A 19,310-nucleotide genomic window follows, 5' to 3' on the forward strand; every position below is an offset into this window, starting at 1 on the left:
GCGGCAGCAGTAAATAAATTGAAAAATAGTTTGAAAACAGATATTGCACATATGTATAATATTGCAGTACTAAATTTAAAGAGAAGTGAAGACCTTTAAATATGAAAGTCAATAGCAGAACATGACAGCAAGAGACAAGTGGCTCTCTTGCTGTCATGTTCTGCTATAACACAGTAATGACAAGGATAGTTTGGAAATATGTTGAGTGCAGTGCTAGTCTTGATTTTATCTGCCTGCCTAGCCTATTGGATCATTACACATTTCCCCATGGGATCAATAAAGTTGTTTGAATCTTGAATCAGTAATATTAGAAGTGCAGTTTTAATTAAAAAGTTAATGATTGAATGAGGTGAATACTAGTCCTCTAGAAAACTAAGTGAGAATTCTGATTTAGGAGCCCTGGGCAATGCTGATGATCAGCGCATAATGCTGTATCTGCTAATGTGAGTCGATAAAATCTGAAACCTCCCAGCCTGCTTGGAGTCGCAAAATGGTTGACCAATTACTTATTAATAGCCTGTCTATGTGATGCAGTTTTTCTCTTCATACTGTAGTTATCTTGTGGTTTCCACTACATTATGCACGTTACTGATCTAGCAATTGGAGTACTCATCACTAGTGGTAGCCTGGTCTCCTCTGTCTGTTCAGTGAATTGATACCATACAGGAAATTAGGTTTGGTTTTACAGTGCTAAAATGCTAATCTGTAACATTCACATAATTCACATCAGTCTGTAATAAAATGCAAAGATTTTATTTTAATAATACTAAACAGGAAACATTTTTTGCTATGCATAATCGACATTAAATACTTTTGTGTGTAGTTTATCCTAATATATATATGTTTGCATGTATTTGTATATTTATATGCTGGTGTGTAAATGAGTGACATTTACCAGATATGACTGATATTGCTGGTCTATTCCAGTGGTAAGTAGAAGAGAAATGGGGCATGATAAACTGCAGTCCAATTAAACTGAAACTGTTGAATTAAGAGATCTTTTGGGAACTCTATAGAACAAGGGGATTTTTTTTTAATATATGTGTAAGGTGTGTGTGTGTGTGTGTGTGTTTGTGTGTGTGTGTGTGCGTGTGTGTAAAGAACGCTGAATGGATCCTGGCAGTGGTAATGTCTGAGGAAGTCTCTGTAGATGTGCAAATGTGACCAGCTTTTACTCAGAGTGGACCACTATACTCCATCCTTACCACACACTCCAATGCATGTGTGTGTGTATTTTGATCCCTTTTAAGCCTGTAGACTAAATATCCGGGTGCATTTGTGTCTACCCTTGGCAGTAATTACTAAGACCACTGGAGCGTCACCACTGACACATTCAAACACGCACACGCATACACACACATATTGACTGGTAATTGCACACTACCCTCCATCATCTTGTCTTCCCTCAGAGCTCAGAGCTGTGTCTGAAAGAAAAAAAATACTTAACACATGTACAACTGTAGACAAATATGAAACACAGTTTAGATTTTCATCAGTTCTGTGTCCTTCAGTGCTTCCCACCAGATGTCTATTTATTAGCCTCCATCCCCTTGTCTCACTTCCCCTCTCATCGCATCTGTTGGCCACAAGTGACTGCCTGTTTCCTTATAACGTGTGTGTGTATATATATAGTTATAGTTATAGTTATTATATATGTTTTTTTTGGTTATATATAACCATTATAAATAAACTCAATGTAATGTTGAGCAAGGAATGAGGCCGAGGGTTAGTGACCATTAAAAGCACTATCCAGGATGAAACAACAAGATCCATATCAACATAATATATCATAAGGTTTGCTCAAACTGATGACGTGCTTAGTCAATACCCCGGAAAGCAGAAATCAGAGAATGAAGAGCACGAACCCTCATGGAAGGACAAAACCCTGCACGGTATATACCACCGGCAGATAAAAGTGACTGATATCAAAACATCCTACAAGAGTCTGCATAAACTGGACTGAAAGGAAGCACAGAGGCACTAATTCTGAAACCACGGGAACAGACTCTAAGTAAGAGATCAATAGAGGCTGGGGTCTGCCATACAGGGCAGGATTCAAGGTGCATGCTGTGCAAAGAAGCCCCTGTATACTGTATAGAAACATACTGTATGTGCCAAGTGCAGCCTGGAAGTCCCAAACTGGAAATAGGATACAAGTACACCTCTGAAGACGGTTGAGAATGACCAAGATAAGATCTTGTGGGACTTCCAGATACAGACTGACAAACTGGTTATGCCCTTTCAACCCAACATATTAGTTGTGGACAAACAGAAGAACAAGGCTGTGGTGGTAGATGTACCAATCCCAAGCAATAGTAAAATCAGGAAGAAGGAACACAAGAAGCTCGAGAAATACCAAGGACTGAAAGAGAAGTTAGAAACGATGGGGAAGGTAAAGGCCCTTGAAGGAAGGAATAAGACCAGAATAAGTAGGGGCAAGTGGCTAAATGTATTTGTTTAGTGTATGTACCAATGATAAGCAATGATGGTTTACAGATTAGATAAATGAATGACATGAGTGCCACAATGACACAAAAGAGTCAAGCATCATGACTGTGCTGGTGCTGTTGGGAAATATTTGCAGTTGCAACACAGAGTTTAATACTGCATTTCCTCTTTGCATGTCTTTCCATTAGCAGCTCTGAGTGTTGGAGCTGGGACATGTATTAATATAATAACACATGTCTTAAGGGTGTCCTGCATCAATTTATGGCCAACTGTAAGGTGGAGATTGGCCCTGTGCATGTTTGCCCAGATCCACAAGTATAATTTACATCTTATACCTAATTTGAAAGAAAGAGATTCTGTTGTCGAAAGACTGAACATTAGCTGACCGAGTTGTTGCACAGATTCTGAAACCTACTTTGGATTTGCTATTTCTCTAATTGGACACGTGTATGTTGCTTGTTACTGTAATCCCTGTTTGTGGGGGAATGGCCTAACAATAATGCCAGAATAGAACATTTTAATTTCATGCTACATTTACATTATGTAGCTTTATGCTGTATTCTAGCAATAGAGGGAGAGGCTAATTGAATGTAAAATAAAGCTTAATGTCTTTTTTCCCACTTCCCATCCCTCTTTATCTCTTTCCCCTCTGTCTCTCTCTAGTTGAGTTTTGGGGGAATGCCGTACAGTGGGAAGCCATTGGGAGGAGGGAGGAAGAACTTTAAAGGCTGCATGGAGAGCATCAACTACAATGGGGACAACATTACAGATCTGGCCCGCCGGAAGAAATTAGACACCTCCAGCTTTGTAAGAGTAATCTGCATGCACACGGACACACACACACACACACACACTCACATTGTCATATACTGCACAGACACAGATCTCAGATGTAAACACATGAATCTAAACTCTTTGAAATAACACGCTTACAGAGGTGGCTGAATACTGAACATGCTCATTATTGTCACACTAACTCTGTATCCAACCTGAGTGAAGGGGGCAAATTATTCACTGCACCAAAATAGTTTAACAGATTCATAATTAATCAGATTCATAATTAATCAGATACAACTGACCCATCAGTGGCCCCTCCATGTGTTTGCCTGCTGTCTTTGTGCTCCCTCTTGATACCATGACTGCCATTCCACTGCAACCTACAAAGACAGAAAGGCAAATGTCTCTTTTCAATGCATCTCATCAGGATAAGAAGTATAATAAATGCTTTTGTTTTCCCTCATGAAATGCACAGCACTCCGCATGGCAGCTAAATGTAACTTTAGCACAAGTGTTTTCCCATCCTCACATTTAGTGACTAAACAGTTATTTATATACTGTACTGTGTAGTCTTGGAGCTCTCATCTCTTTTCCATCTACTCTTCCTTCTCAAAAGTGGACACACAGTGTATTATCTTCGGTCTCTGATGAACTGATTAAACAAATGGAGGCACTAATTAAGTTTATTAAAGCTGCACCTCTTAATTCTTTCTGATGACTCACATAGATGTTCATTTCTAATCAAAACAGATCCCATCTTTCAGAAATGAACACCCTGAACACACACACACACACACACATATGCATAAACAGGCAAACAGGCACAGGCAATCAGAAATCATCTATAGTTGGTAAGGCAGCTTAATGTTGTGCATTTGTTAATGATTTGCTTTAGAGCACATGTTCTGTAATAAATTAGAGTAGTCCCTACATTTTTCTCTGGCGCAGTCAGTCAGTCTATCTATCGGTCAATATGTCTGTCTGTCTGTATCCACGTATCTCTCTATCAGTGTTTGAATCTACCTTCAGACAGGAACATTTGAAGGTAAACAGATGCTAGATTCAAAGCCACAAAAGCCCTGTAATTACACCATAATTGAGGAATTAAAACATTTAGGTACCATCACATGCAAGCTGTTTTTAAAGAGATTACTTTTGTTTTTGACTTTTTTGCTTTGAAGACCAAATTATAACTTACTATTTCCACTCTGTCTCTCACTCTCTCTCTCTCTTTTCCCCTGAATCCTAATTAACAGCGAAACTTGTCCTTCTCATGTGTGGAGACCCACACCTTCCCAGTCTTTTTCAATGCAACCAGCTTCCTCCAGCTGCCAGGTCGGGCCAGTCACAACGCATTATCTGTGGGCTTCCAGTTTCGTACATGGAATGCTGATGGACTCCTCCTGTTCAGCAATCTATATGATGGGACTCTGGAGATCTCCCTTGAAGATGGCAAGGTTGGAGTTCATATCAATGTGTCGACGTCAACCAGAACCAATCGGGTAGACCTATCATCAGGTGAGCAATTTATTGCACAGCTGTTTTGCTTTATATTACATTTTATTGTACAACCCCGATTCCAAAAATGCTGGCAAGATGTGTAAAACATAAATAAAAACAGAATGCAATAATTTGCAATCCCAATCAACCCATATTTTATTCACAATAGAACAGAAACAACACATCAGATGTTGAAAATGAAATGTTTTACCATTTTGTGGAAAATATTAGCTCATTTTGAATTTGATGGCAGTAACACATCTCAAACAAGTTAGAGGAGGGGCAACAAAAGGTTGAAAAAGTAATTGCCACAAATCAAAAACAAATAGAGGAGCATTTGACAACTAATTAGGTTAATTGGCAACAGGTCAGTAACATGACTGGGTATAAAAGGAGCATTTCAGAAAGGTTGAGCCTCTTGAATGTAAAGAATGGCAGAGGTTCACCAATCTGTGACAAACTGAATCTAAATATTGTGGAACAATTTCAGAAAAGTCTTCCTCAATGTAAAATTGGCTTTGAAGATCCCAGCATCTACAGTATATAATATCATCAAAAGATTCAGAGAATCAGGAGGAATCTCTCTGCGCAAAGGACAAGGCCAAAGCTCAAAACTGGATGCATGTGATCTTTTGGCCCTCAGGCAGCACTCTATTAAAAACAGGCACGATTCTCTATTTGACATCACTGCATGGGTGTAGAAACACTTACAAAAACCCCTGTTCGTGAACACAGTTCACAGCAGTGCAATCCACAAATGTGAGTTAAAGTTGTATCATGCAAAGAAGAAGCCATTCGCAAACACAATCCAGAAACGCCACAATGTTCTCTGGGCCAAAGCTCATTTAAAAAGGTCTGAGGCAAAATGGAAAACTGTTCTATGGTCAGATGAATCGACATTTTTAATTCTTTTTGGAAACCGTGGACTAAAGAAGAGAGGACAACATCAATGGCAAAATGTACATAGCAGTTTTAGAGCAACATATGTTCCCTTCCGGAGAACGTCTCTTTCCGGGAAGGCCACACATATCTCAGCAAAACAATGCTAAACAACACACCGCATCCATCACAACAACATGGCTTTGCAGGAGGAGAGTCCAGGTGCTGGACTGCCCTGCCTGCAGTCCAGACCTTTCACCAGTAGAAACCATTTGGCGCATCATAGAACCAAATATCTGGCAACAAAGGCCCAGGACTGTTGAGCAGCTTGAAACCTGCATCAGACAAGAATGGGACAACATTCCTCTCCTAAAACTCCAGCAACTGGTCTCCTCACTTCCCAGATGTTTACAGACAGTTGTTAAAAGAAGAGGGGATGCTACACAATGGTAAACATTGTCTACCATTGTAGACATTGTTGTTTATGTTCTATTGAGAATAAAATATGGGTGGATAAGATTTGCAAATCATTGCATTCTTTACGTTTTACATATCGCCCCACCTTTTATGGAATTGGGTTTATAATTGTGTAGTACTAGAGCTGCTGTTGTACTCTAAGTTTAATTTTTTACTTCATATGTAAATACAAAAGTTTTTTGTGAAAGGGAATTTTAAAATACATCTCATTAATTTATATTATTGCTTTGAAAACAATAACTACAAGTCACATTAAAACAATCATTATCATAGTCATTGATTTAAATTAAACTTTATTTAAGTCTGTCTTCATAGGCTGCTTTCATTGTTTTTATTTCTATTATATCCCACCCCCTTCTTTCACTCCCTTTCCTCCCTTAGTCATATTTCCTTCATCTCAATTTTTTCTCTTTCTCTTTACTTAGACACACTCATTTATTCTGTCCACTGCTGCTTAAATAGGCCATTATTCCCAGGGGTGGGGATTATTACAGAGTTACCCTCTAGGCTAATTGGGCTTTAGCCTGCGATTACATCAGTATTACTAGAGTACACAAACACAGACTTGAGCATACAAACATGGGCTAACTCCTTTGATTCTGTTATTAGTATCTTATACAGAAAGCCACACTAGCTTGTAGATCCAATGACACAGTGAGAGCTGTAGACTTGTAATGAAATGCTTAGTCCCTCTTAATGGCAAATATACTGGGGAGAGACATGCAGATGTGCACACACTGATGCAGGCTGAGGGTAGAGAGAAAAAAAGAATTCTTGCAGGGACTGCACAATCCATTTTTCTTTTCCCAGTGGGGATAATTTGTTTAAGAAGCTTTTTAGCAACAGCTTATTTGGAAATATAATCAGGCATCTGCTGCTAGGTAAAATATCACAAATTCAATATTGTTTCATATGCAACTTTTAACTCATTTAGCCTTACAGTATGTTTACAGCATGTAGTTAATTACAGAAACACAAATAGAAAGGGAAACTAAAATGGTTAATGGAATACATGTTTGGCATTGATCAAGTTATAATATATAGTTATGATATGGATTCTCATACAATCTTATAGTATTAGTAATGTGCAAAAATTGGCACATTTGCATGTTTTTTGAGCACACTAGAAACAGACACTCTCACCAGGTTCTCTTCCTGCCTTTCAGCTGTACTAGGAAGGAACTTTAGACCAACATTTTTTTGCAAATGAACAATCTGCTTAACTAGTTCAACTTGACCAAAAACAATCTTCTATTTGACCCTCAGAATTATTCTACAATATAAAGTTTCATTAAGCCAGAATAGTTAGTTTTTTCTCTTCACAGTAATAAGGAATAAGAATGAGCTCCCTGGTTTGGAGCTTTCAGCTCAGGTTTGATTCACTGTTTTTCACAAAATGGCAGAGAAATGTAATTACTGAGAGACTAAATTCAAGACCAGTAGGACACCGCTGGTTGTTTTGTCAGAAGTTAGTGGATCAAACTAAAAAAAAATACAAGACCAATTAATGTTGCAAATGTTTACAGATGGTGAGTAAAAGACTGCAACAGGGTGTCCAGTGTCTCTGTTTCTGGGTCACATTAATGCTGGACAAATGTTTGCCAACGTATTATACAGGTAGGATGGAGCTTTGCCTATAGATACTTTAGGATGTTGTTTCTCCTCTTTGGCAAAACTTTAGCAGCAAATTTATATTCATTTATTTAGGCTGTATCAGAATTAACAGTTAGTTTTATTGGACCCAGAGTAGGAAAGCAGTTACTAGTTTACTGAATATTGAGAGCAATGATGAGACAGAAGGAGTGGCGGTATGAGATGTGCGCTGGAGAGGTAGCTGGAGGAGCAGATAATGGTGTGGAGATCTAGGGAGAAAAAAAGAGAGAAGGTAAGTAACATCTTAAACACAGCTGTTCTAAAGGTGATTGAACTCTTACGAGCAATGGATAAGCGGAGACACTGCAGTGGAGTCCGGGCGTAGAGAGTCAGTTCAGGTAGGGAATCGGTAAGGAGGAGAACTAAGGATGCCTGGAACTACCAGGGAGAAAATATGACAATAAAGGCAAGCACAAGAGAAGGAGACAGAGGGAAATCAAAGTGGGGAGGAGAGATAGTGACGATCACCAGGGCAACATGGACCGGCATCACAGCCATGTCAGGCTGTGTATTAGTTTTGAGCATTGAAATGTGTGTGCGCTGATGCACAGAACTTTGTTTGTGGTAATGGTTATTGTGGTCATCGCCTTTACTAGGCATGAATATAATATGAGCAATCTCCTCTATTGACTCCCAGCTTTTAATTTCTCTGCAAAATCCAAGTGAATTGGCCATTGAAGTAAAATAAAGGAAAGGTTGAGGAAGTAAGGGAGTGGATGGATAAAACCTTCATAGTTAGTGTCCCACCACCTGAATATGTCCTCATAGTCTTGTGCTTGTGTCAGTGGGTCCAAGGTCATTAAAGTAGTTTTTATCCTGATTGACAAAAGAGTGGCCAGTACAGTCTAATCGATGGCGTCAGCTTCGGAACATACACTTCAAAGCCCCTCTGTGCATAAACACTCAAATATGTGTGTCTACAGTTGGTAGCTGGTCATCCCAGTGTGTGTGTGTGTCATTTCAACCACTTCCCCCTCTCAAGTAGAGAGACAGCGGATGAAAAACGAAGACGAGGCCTTTGAGAGGACACTCTAGATTAGACTGTGGGTGTCTCGTTTAAAATGTGCGCGCGCATGTGTGTGTGTGTTGTATGCATTAGTTGTGATTCCTGCAGGGACTCTGATCTAATTTTCTCATCACTTTCCTTTTACTTACTCATTAGCTTTCCAACTTCCTTCTCTTCTATTTTGCTTTGATCACCTATGTGTTAGAATTATACACCACCTTTGTCAGAGTAAGGCTTTATAGTGTTGTCTTGATGACGGTGCAGCAGGACCAAAGCATGTTTTCATGTGCTCAATTATAAATTAAACCCATATTTTCCACATTATGTACCATGAAATGACCAAAATCCACTTAACACTGTTCCTTTTGTACCTTTTACAAATGGCAGGTGAGCGCTAGTGTTTGTTATAGAGTATGTGTGTTGAAGATGCTATCCTCTGATCAGCCTCTTGATTAATTATTGAATTATTGGACACCAGCTTTGTTTCCATGGAAACAGTACTCACTGTTTCCAGTGCTTTTTCAGAGCTGGTGAAATCTAATTTCCTAAGAGGTTCTTATCAAACAAAGTAAGGGAATTTGCTGTTGTACTTCTGTTTGGTTGTCAAAGAAGACAAAGGATGTAAATACCGATAATTAATGTTGATGAATTAAATATGTTATTATGAATTCAAAAACATGAAAATATTATTTAGCTTTTAGCATCTTTTTGACAGCGACAACAAGAAGACAAGGTAATCTTAAAACCTGTTGACATATGGCAAATTTAGAAGTGCTTCTTTTGAGAAGAAAATATTAATCTTATTTGCCACTTCTGTGAAAGAAAGAGAAATCTGAAAAAACTGTTTTGTACAACAGGAAGGTAACTGTATATGTTATGCAAGAATAACTCTTTCACCTACTATGCTCCCTTGCTTGCCATACTTATTTGCATTTATTAATGTCAATTAATTTGTTTTCTTCATTAGTTTTGTAAATTGGTCCTTTAAAACCAACAGGGGAATCTGCCATCCCAAAAAAATGATTCCTAGTGAGAGGTGAGCCGCAAGCAACATAAACTGCTCAATTCAATCACCTTCAAGCTAGAAATTCTTAGCTATGTTAAAACTGGTGTGTGTGCGTGTGTGTGTGTGTGTGTGTCTGTGTGTGTGTGTGTGTGTGTGCGTGTGTGTGTATGTGTGTGTGTGTTCTTGCCTGCATTCATCAACTCAACCAGAAGTAATAACATCAGTTCCTTTGAGATGCAAAATTACTATCAGACACACACACACACACACACACACACACACACAAGGTTACTTGCACAGTCCAAATAGGAAGCATAAGGCATTACAATAATGGAAAAGCCTGAGGCACAGATTTGAGGGGAAGAAAACACACTACAGCCACCCCGATTATAATGTTATATTGTTTCATTGCCTCTGTATGTGTGTGTATGTACCTGTATGAGTGTAGGCAAGGCCTGTGTTGTTGTCTAGCTCTTTGTGTGGTTGGTATAACTGCATCTGTGAAGACTTGTAAAGCTCTTCAAACTATAGATCCAAACTACTTGGAAGACTGGATATTTAGGAGTGGAGGAGATGGAAGGGGATAAATTGATGAATGCCAGTTGGCCCCATAAATTCATAGCAGACAAAATCCATTTATACTTTCCACATAGAATCAATATAGAATAGAAATGGGGAGGGGAGGAAAGGAATAGAGAGTAAAAAAGGAGCATCAAGGATGAGAGAGGAGAGGGTAAGAGAAAGAAAAGATAGCAGAAAGCAAAACAGAGCAGTGATAGTACAGAAATAATGTCTGCACATGTAATAGTCCTTTTTCTCAGGAAGATTTAAAAAAAAAACTCAGGACCAGATACTTTATTACGTAATGTAATGACATATGTGTATATATTTTTGATAGCTACTGTACTTGTGGTTATTAGAATTTATCTGAGGATTCCCTATCTGATAGGGATTAGCGATCCGATTACTACTAACTTCCCTTATTATTCAGTTTATCAGACAGACTCTATTTCAATATAGTAATTTATGAAGTACTCACAACTTTACTGGCATTGGTTGAAATTCTGTGATACAGATCTTTGTCATCTACTTTCAAAGTTCTCAGTTACTACGCATTCAATATTTATCACGATACAGTCATTTTAGTTTATTGGGAAATTGCAACGAGAGCATTTTTCCACTAAAAGTACAATAATAGACTTGCATGAGCACAGAGACAGCCTTTGTGTGGTGCTGGTTATTATTGTTAGAATTCACTTCCTTTCAATAATAAGTGAATAACTGCAGCTTTTGTGTAGTTACCATTTATTTTTTCTCACTCAGTTTAAATCACTGCAACACAAATTAACTCAATTTGACAGTGTACTTTCATATTTGGTTTGTTTCTGTCCGTAGAATACTTCTGTACTTTCCACACTGGCATATCTTCTTGAAATATTACAGTTTTTCTCGATGCTTGGATGCATTTCATGAAACTGGAATCCACTTGGTTTTCATCACCTTGATAGCACAGTAGAAGTTTTCTCCCACACTTTTTCCATTGGTTTCAAACATTTTTCACATCCTATTTCAAAAATGTTAACCCATGTCATTCAATTACAGTATGTTAAATAGGAAGAAAAAAACACATGTTCCTATGTGAAAGAAAGTCTGGATCAAAGACAAGGGACAACATTTAGCGTTATGTTGAAGACCTGTGGCCTAATTGACTTATTGGACCTAATGTAAAATTCTGAATATTTCAAGTCTTCATTTTAGGTTTAGGTTTAACTTGTTTTATTTTTATTTGTTATGTATTTTCTAAGAGGTATTTACAGTGCTGGGACAGTATAAAAAATGCCATAGCTGTACTGTAGGTCTTACAAGTCAAAGACAGTTAGGAGCAGAAAGACCTGCACACAGGACTGAATAGAAAGGAAAATCTCTTTGTTTCTCTCTCTCTCTCTTTTTTACTGTATTTTAACATCCAACTCAAAGTGCAGAATGCAGCAGGGTTAATTTTATATTTAGTGAAATCACCATGGGATATTGGGAAATTGGGATGTTGACAGATGCATTTGTTGACCACAAGTTGTGTTGCTTGAGGGAAAATGTAGCTCATCTTGCATTTGTTAATGTCTCAGTAATGTAAAAAGATTTTGCAAACAAACTTTGTCATTTTGAGAAGTGATCTGTTTTGGCCAGTGTGGTAACGTTTTTGAAAATTCTTTCTTTGAAACTCTGTGATACTACTGCGATAATGAGAAAGATAGTAAGAGCTGTCTACTAGTTTGATATGATCAACAATAATAGCATTCACACAAACACTTGTTGCATATTTAAATGATCAAATGAACATCTGTGCTCCAAATCTGCAATAGAAAATTGAAAGCTCAAAAAAGACTAAAAAGTTTACTTTTGATGGAGGTGGGATAAAGATCAGGCAGCATTCCTCTATTGGCCTCCTATGGCTTGACAAAAATCAGTCAATCACAGTCTCCAACTCACCAACAATAAGGCAGGGGGATCCTCAACCTCATGGCACACACCAAAAAACTATTAAACACAGTGTGTCGTCAATTTTCTCATTTTCTATATAAAACTCTGTGCATCTCATACTGTACATGGCATATATGCAGCCGCTTTTAAACCTGTCACAGTGTCAACAAAGTCATTAAATGAAACATGGTAAATGCAAAGCACATCCACCCACTGTGACATAGACGTCTGAAGAAGTGAATAAGACACTGACACTGTGGAAAGCCCTATCGTTAGACGTAGCATTTTGTCTGCCTTTGTTCTCAGTCCTTTTTTTCTCTCCGGTGTTGACGCTGGGTGACAGTCAGCTCCACCCTCAGTTCGGTTTCCATGTTCGCCTGCTCCTTAAGCTCAGCCCAGACTTCAGTGGTGGTGCTTGTCTGCCCACTTGTCCGTTTGTGCCAGTATACAAAGTTTGACACAGCAACAGAAAAATTACAGTCTTTCTCAATTGCTCTGCTACTTTTGTGTAGAAGTGTAACTTCCAAAACAACAAACACTACAACTCAACAGATTACGTAACAAAGGTGAAAAGTTGCTGTAAATCATTTGCTTATCTCTCCAAAGTAAATATTTATCAGTAAACATGTCCGTGCTCTCAGAAGAACATGTCATTTTGCCAGAATAATCAATATGCTACTGTCAAAATAACAGTACTCTGTACTCTGTACTCTTTTTTCAGGAAAGAAAAGAAAAATAAGATTTTGATTATCATACTGTATTAATTTCAACAGTACAGAGTTCAGAGTGAGTGAAGGATGATGAGATGCATCTCTGAGCTATTTTAGAGAAATGGTTGATCATTGGTTGATTAAACACTGCACATTCCTGTTTATTAGTGACAGAGAAGATTGACCTGAGATCAATTCAGGACATATTTCCAAAAAGCTCTTATAGAAGTGGATAGAAACATGTGTGATGGCTGACATTTGACAACATTTTGCATGGACTGACTTCTTCAATGTACTAATGTTTGTTTTGGGAGGTAATAACCAGTATAATACATTTGAATTAACATGACATCTTCAAATGTAGGAATGTCTTATTCAATGATACTGTAATTATCATTGAGAATTTCATATTTGATCTGAGAAAGGAACCAACATTACAAAGAAAAACTGTGACAGTGTGAATAACAGAAAAATTTAGATAGTCAAGTCCTGTACATTTGTGTTTTTAGACTAGCAGAGACATTTTATAGTACATTTGTTTTTTATGTGTGGGTTCACTGAGAACTGTGCTGTGTTGAAACATGTGCTTAGGACACTGTATTTATAGAGTCAAGTCCTAAATGTACCAACACATTGACCTGCTGTCCTGTGTATGTACATGAAACCAATGAGCTAATCACAAGATACTTTAATGTTTCATATGTTGATGGGAACTCTGGAAAGTCACATTTAACTGAACTTGGATGTGATGATAATGTCATTGTGGATTTTAAAACTTTTTGTTTTGTTCTCATTTCCTTCTGTCATGAACACACACACGACTGACTAGTTTAAATGAGTTGTGCAGTGTACTGACTAAAATACAGCTGGCAAGAAAAATTAGTTCTTACAATATTTGCTGTGGTTCTTTAATGGCTACTTTGCTGTTTTTTTTTGTTTTTATTAAAAATTGCAGTTTCATAACTTAGCTTATTATATGTGAGTATTACTCTTTTGAGCTGCTGGATAATGTGTGTGTGCAGTTTGGCATAGTACATATTTTATATACATATTTTTTGTAAGTCATATATGCTACACAGCAAAATATAATAAGCCAAGTAACCACGTCAAGTTCACCCTGTCCACTTAAGTTTTTATAATTTTAGGAGAAATCATTTACTCATTGTTAATCTTCACAACGGTTGACTTTTTTCATGTAGCTTTCAAACCTGATTCTCTATGTCTGCACTGAATAAATAGTGCAAGAAAATTGAAATTACTCTCATGACAGAAGCCAATAAAATACAGTACTGTGTTAGCTCATTGATGATCACACATATGAAGTCAGTAACTGCAGCATATAAGGGCCAACTCCATTCTTCTGTGGATATAAAAGGTTCAGCTTGTGGTCAGCTCGAAAGATCAGAAAGCAGCCATTCCATCAACAACTTCGCATAACTTTTATTTTGCAGTTAACTTTTATTTGGTAGTGATGATGTCGTTTCTGTTTACACACACTGTCTCAGGCCTTTGTTTAAAGATATCAAGTGGTTCTTGATATCAAACAGGGAACAGTAGGAAACCACTGAAGGTGTTCAAAGAGCTAGTGTCATCATAAAGCCCACAGTTTATTTGGAGACGCAGGGAGACTGTACTTCCCTGTTCCAGCTGTAAAACTAATCCATTTGAAATAGAAGTATGCCCATTAGCTAGCTCAGAATTATGCAGAATTTTTTGACTATTATGGTATAAATTTACTGCCAGCCATTCTCCGTTCTTGTTATTGAAGGCAGTGAATCGAAAGTAGTATACTCCTTTGACAGGTGCTGTGAAGATACCTGCAACAGTAAAAAAAAAAAAAAATAAATCAGATAGTTCAACTCTGTTCATCTCCTGAGTGACATTATGTCGTTTATCGTTTTGCATACGCTACCTGTATCTGAGTTGTAACCCCCACCAATATTTGTGAAAACTCTTTTGTAGATGAGTTGAGTTTCAGTATTGAATGGTCCAATCTTTCCTGCAGTCGTCAAAGCAGCAGAGAAGGCCACCTTTCTGGATTCTGTAAACAAGATGGAAGCATTTAATATAAACATTTGATGCCACATTTGGGTTGCAGGATGTATTACTGCAAATTACCAGCAAATATCTGCTGAATCTCGGCCATTTGGCTCTTCATGAGCTGTCCTTCAGTTTGAGCAATAGTGAGCTCTTCCCTGAGACCTGATAGCAGCTTTTTCTGCTCCTTCACCTCCAGCTCACTGCTTGTCAGTCTGGAGACCAGTGATACCAGTTCTGTTGTTTGCACTAGAAGCATGAGAGCTCATAATTTCTAAAATGTGCTTTCAACAAATTTTGAAAATGACCAAATCTGTTATTTTTGTAATTGCATACCAGTATTCAGTCTCTCAGCCTCCTCCGCTTTTTGCTTTTTGAGTTGCTGTTCAGCTTTAGTTGCTTCCAGCTCCAGCGTAATTGCTGTCACCTTGTTTTCAACTGCTGCCAGTCTGGAGCTCATCACTGCAATATCATAGAAACAGAGGATTTTTTTTCTACAAAAAGTAAAGCTGTAGCATTCCACGACATCCTCATAAGAATATATTTCTGATTTATTATCTATTGCTGTTGACATGACACTTCTGACTATCTGGCTGATATCCATAAAAGCCATAAAAGCAGCTTTTTATTGAATTATTATCTGCAAAAGCCTTTTTTATTGAATTTTCCAATCTCATAATGTCTGGCATTGTAGTGTTTTTTTGTTTGTTTGTTTGTTTGTTTGTTTTGGTACCGGGGATACAGCCATTTAAAGTTGGTTCTGCGTATTTCAACTATTTTTTGTAGACTACACAAAAGACTGTCTCACACATGGGCAGAAAATAAGATAATAATAATAATAATAATATAATACACACACAAGATATTTTACCAGTTGTAGATACTGACTAATTTTTATCTGGACCCACAGACAGTTTTTGGATTTTATAAATAAATGTATTTTCTCTAGTATGGAGAGATTTTAAACATCTGCCTAATGAATTAACCTTTTTTTTTTATTATTTTATATCAAAATAATTTTGAGCTCTGATTACTGTATTCTCATCACTGTTAATTACTTTTTATGCATTTAGCCCAAGTTTGGCTGATCATTTGCTACAAATTATCAAAATGTTTGGTAGTAATCATTGCATGATTTACCTGCTATCTCTTTGTCAAAACTAGCCACTTTATCTTTTTGAGTTTGAAGCTCATCCTTGGTATTCCTGAGTTCCACCGTCTGCTCCACCACCATGTCCCTTAGATCTCTCAACTCCTCCCAGATACCCTTCCTTGTCTCGCCAGTCATCTGTAATCCTTGGTCAGCTCCTTGGCTGTCTCCTTTAGTCCATGTCCCAGACATACACAATACCAGCAGCAGAGAAGCCCTCATTGTAAAGCCTTAGCCGTCTTGAAAACCCTGTAAGAAATTAAATGGAATCAGTGTTTTAGAGTACATGTACTCCCACTGTGCATAGGTGGTGTGAGCAAGAGTGGACAAAATAACTCTCTGTTATTATTATCTACAGAGTGGACACAAGAAGGCCGCCCCTGTTTAGGCAGATAAAATGATGCAATAGGCACAGCCGTTTACACAAGAGTGACAATCCCACATTAACACAACAGAAAACAACTTTGACATATCTTCTTTCAAACATTTCTCTTTATCTTGTTTAAACAAGATGCTATCTTGTTAATACAGATGGTCAGGGACTAACTCTAACCTTTAAATGTGTATTAAATGGAAGTTGGAACAATATGCCTTGTGTGACCGCAACAGTTGCTTTTATTTAAATTATCCTCGACTTTTCAGTGGTTTCAATTGGTTCATTTTTCACCTGGGAAGACATGCTTGCCTAGTTTAGTGACTTTTTTAAGCATTCAGTGAAAGTATGGAGGTGATGCAAGTGAACTCAGCGCAGTCTTCATTTTTAATTCACATGACACAAAAACAGAGCACTGGTCAGCCTGTCACTATTTTATCAGGTCCCTACATATGAATGACAATTCCAAAATAAGCCATAAAACAGTCTTATCTAGTCAGATCCTTTTTCTTCCTCCTCCTTCTACCCTTCACCGTTATCTGTGCTGTCTTTATCTGCAGCAGACAGCCCACATGTGCGTGATGTGAGCAGGTGTGGTTGACATATGTCACAGAGAGAGTGAGAGAGAGAGAAAACCCTGACTGGGTTTGCATTTTGTCAGGCACTGTTGTATGTGCACGTGTGCTGCAGTCAGTGTGAAGATTCAATAACACTGCCATCACTGATAAGCTCATCATTCAAAACTATTGCAGATGATGTAAAACAGATGAGAGGACACAAGGTTACACAGTGTCTATTTTCCATTACAGTCAAGAGGTTATAGAGAGGAACAGGATGAAGCCGGAAGCTTGACAGTGATTACATCAAACCAATATACCATCAGAAATGTGATTGAAGGAGCACATCAAGGTCGCTTTTTACCAGAACTGACTTTTTAGATGTCATCCAGAAAGAGCAGGAATCATCCTCTAATTGTCTGTCATTATTACTTTTCAGTTCATGGCTTCTCAAGTGGAACAGAAATGCTATTTTAAACAATATCTTTGTATTTTTTCTATGTGACAGAGTTCTGGGAACAATTTATGCATAATTGCTTTTACGTTTGCGCTGTTGTGTATTTGCATGTGTGTGTTCGTGCATATTTAACCAGCATTTCACTGAGCAAGGCCACAGCGGTCACAACCCTCAGCTGGTGGCCATCTTGGCTCTTAGTTTCTTTGGGCGCTGCTGTAATCACATAAACACACACACACACGGTCACCCTGCTGATGGAGATTAATTAGTGCAGACTCCCTGCTGACATGAAACCAGGGTCTCCAAGTGGAAGCAATAAACAGTGCAAAAGTTTGCCATGTAGACAGTGAAGACACGCACAAAACAAATGCCATAGCAGAAGCTTGCACCCTGTCTTACACACATGGGTCAAAATTATTGACACATGCAGCATTTAAAGGTACATTTACATTGATTTGCATGTAGATCCATAAATATATACACTTTGCTGCTACTGATTTTCACCTGACTTTACCTTGAACTTTGCTACAACGTCCACACTGTGGATGTATTACAGTCAGTGAAGCAGTGAACTGAGCCAAATTGAAAAAGACGGACACTGCAGTAGATGGTCACAAGAGGAGAGGACTACAGAGACAGAAAGAAGCAAAAAAAATGGAAATGTGAAATGCAGAAAACGAAGGGAAGGAAATAGAGACGGAGAGATGGAAGAAAGAATCAGGGACAGAGAGGGAGGCAGGGAGGAAGGATGAATAGAGATTGGTGTCAGTAAGAAGTGATGTATAGAGGAGAGGGTGATGAGAGTGAGCTGGCTTCTCTCTGGGCTCCACTAGTAATGTCCCTTTCCAAAACATCACTCATATTTAATGGAGCACAGCTACAAGCAAAGAGAGAAAAGGAGAGCACAAAACTCACATGCACGAACACACTCTACATTGACATATGCAGACAAGGCAACACATTACACGCTTGTACATACTTGTACATACTGAAGAACACACACACATGCACTCTGGTACTCAGGGTTCTCTGAGAGTTAATGGAGTTGAGACACAGGTGCCTTAAAACTAGAAGCTGCACTCAGCTTTTAAAGAGGGTGGTGATTGGGGGGGGGGGTCAAAGAAGGAGTGCGAGAACAAAAGAAAAGTGAAAAGAACTAGAGGGCACTGGCCTAGATACAGAATGAGAGCATAGTGCGTGTAATATGTGAAGAAGAATTACGGTATGGTGGCAGCTGGGTGATCCTTAGCTGATATCTTAACTCTATATGAAGCCACATTTCCAGGACGCAGAGACATACACACAGGAGTGCAATCATCCTGTAGTCATGTAGAAAAAAACAGCTTTATGACAAAGGAGAAGGAAAACAGAGAGTGATAGCCACACATCATAGACATAAATTTTATTTCCTCAGTTTACCACCCTCATACCCCCATTCCTATGATAAGCCACCCTGTCATCTTTAAATTCTCATATGTTCGTCTGTAACAGCTCGTTTAGAGATTAGGAAATGAAACCAGTTTTTGTTGTTGAGGCACAGGACAGTTACCCCAAATGTTGCAGGAAGAAGTATTTACACTTCTAAAGTTTAGCGTGTGTTTTCTGAATACATTTGTTTCTCTCCCTGCACACCTGCAGGTTCAGGGCTCAACGACGGACAATGGCACGCAATGCGTTTGGTCGCCAAGGAGAACTTTGCCATGTTGACGATAGACGGGGATGAAGCATCTGCCGTGCGCTCTACCTCACCACTCACCATCACTACAGGAGGGACCTATCACTTGGGAGGTACAGAGTCAAGC

At 38.4% G+C, this 19,310-nt stretch overlaps 2 protein-coding genes across 6 annotated transcripts in view; one reads left to right on the forward strand and one right to left on the reverse strand.

The window, feature by feature from the left end:
• Positions 1 to 19,310, forward strand: part of cntnap2a (contactin associated protein 2a) — a 292,011-nt gene that overhangs the window by 161,498 nt on the left and 111,203 nt on the right. For all 3 annotated transcript variants that reach the window (XM_067485956.1, XM_067485954.1, XM_067485955.1), the window contains exons 8-10: positions 3,112 to 3,255; positions 4,482 to 4,743; positions 19,147 to 19,296. In XM_067485956.1, coding sequence (XP_067342057.1) covers positions 3,112 to 3,255; positions 4,482 to 4,743; positions 19,147 to 19,296 — 556 coding nt within the window. The remainder of the gene's footprint in view (positions 1 to 3,111; positions 3,256 to 4,481; positions 4,744 to 19,146; positions 19,297 to 19,310) is intronic.
• Positions 14,357 to 16,455, reverse strand: LOC137104573 (cerebellin-1-like). Of its 3 annotated transcripts, none has more exons than XM_067485969.1 (5): positions 16,112 to 16,455; positions 15,308 to 15,433; positions 15,053 to 15,208; positions 14,847 to 14,975; positions 14,357 to 14,751 (listed from the first exon to the last, which is right to left on the reverse strand). In XM_067485969.1, the coding sequence occupies exons 1-5, from the start codon at positions 16,341 to 16,343 to the stop codon at positions 14,474 to 14,476; spliced, it is 921 nt and encodes a 306-aa protein (XP_067342070.1). In that variant the 5' UTR covers positions 16,344 to 16,455; the 3' UTR covers positions 14,357 to 14,473. The 3 variants fall into 3 exon arrangements, with proteins under 3 accessions (XP_067342070.1, XP_067342069.1, XP_067342071.1); XM_067485968.1 differs by having other exon boundaries at positions 15,053 to 15,220; positions 16,112 to 16,454; XM_067485970.1 differs by lacking the exon at positions 15,053 to 15,208.

Source organism: Channa argus, chromosome 19 (assembly GCF_033026475.1).
Source record: "Channa argus isolate prfri chromosome 19, Channa argus male v1.0, whole genome shotgun sequence".
Classification (NCBI taxonomy): domain Eukaryota; kingdom Metazoa; phylum Chordata; class Actinopteri; order Anabantiformes; family Channidae; genus Channa; species Channa argus.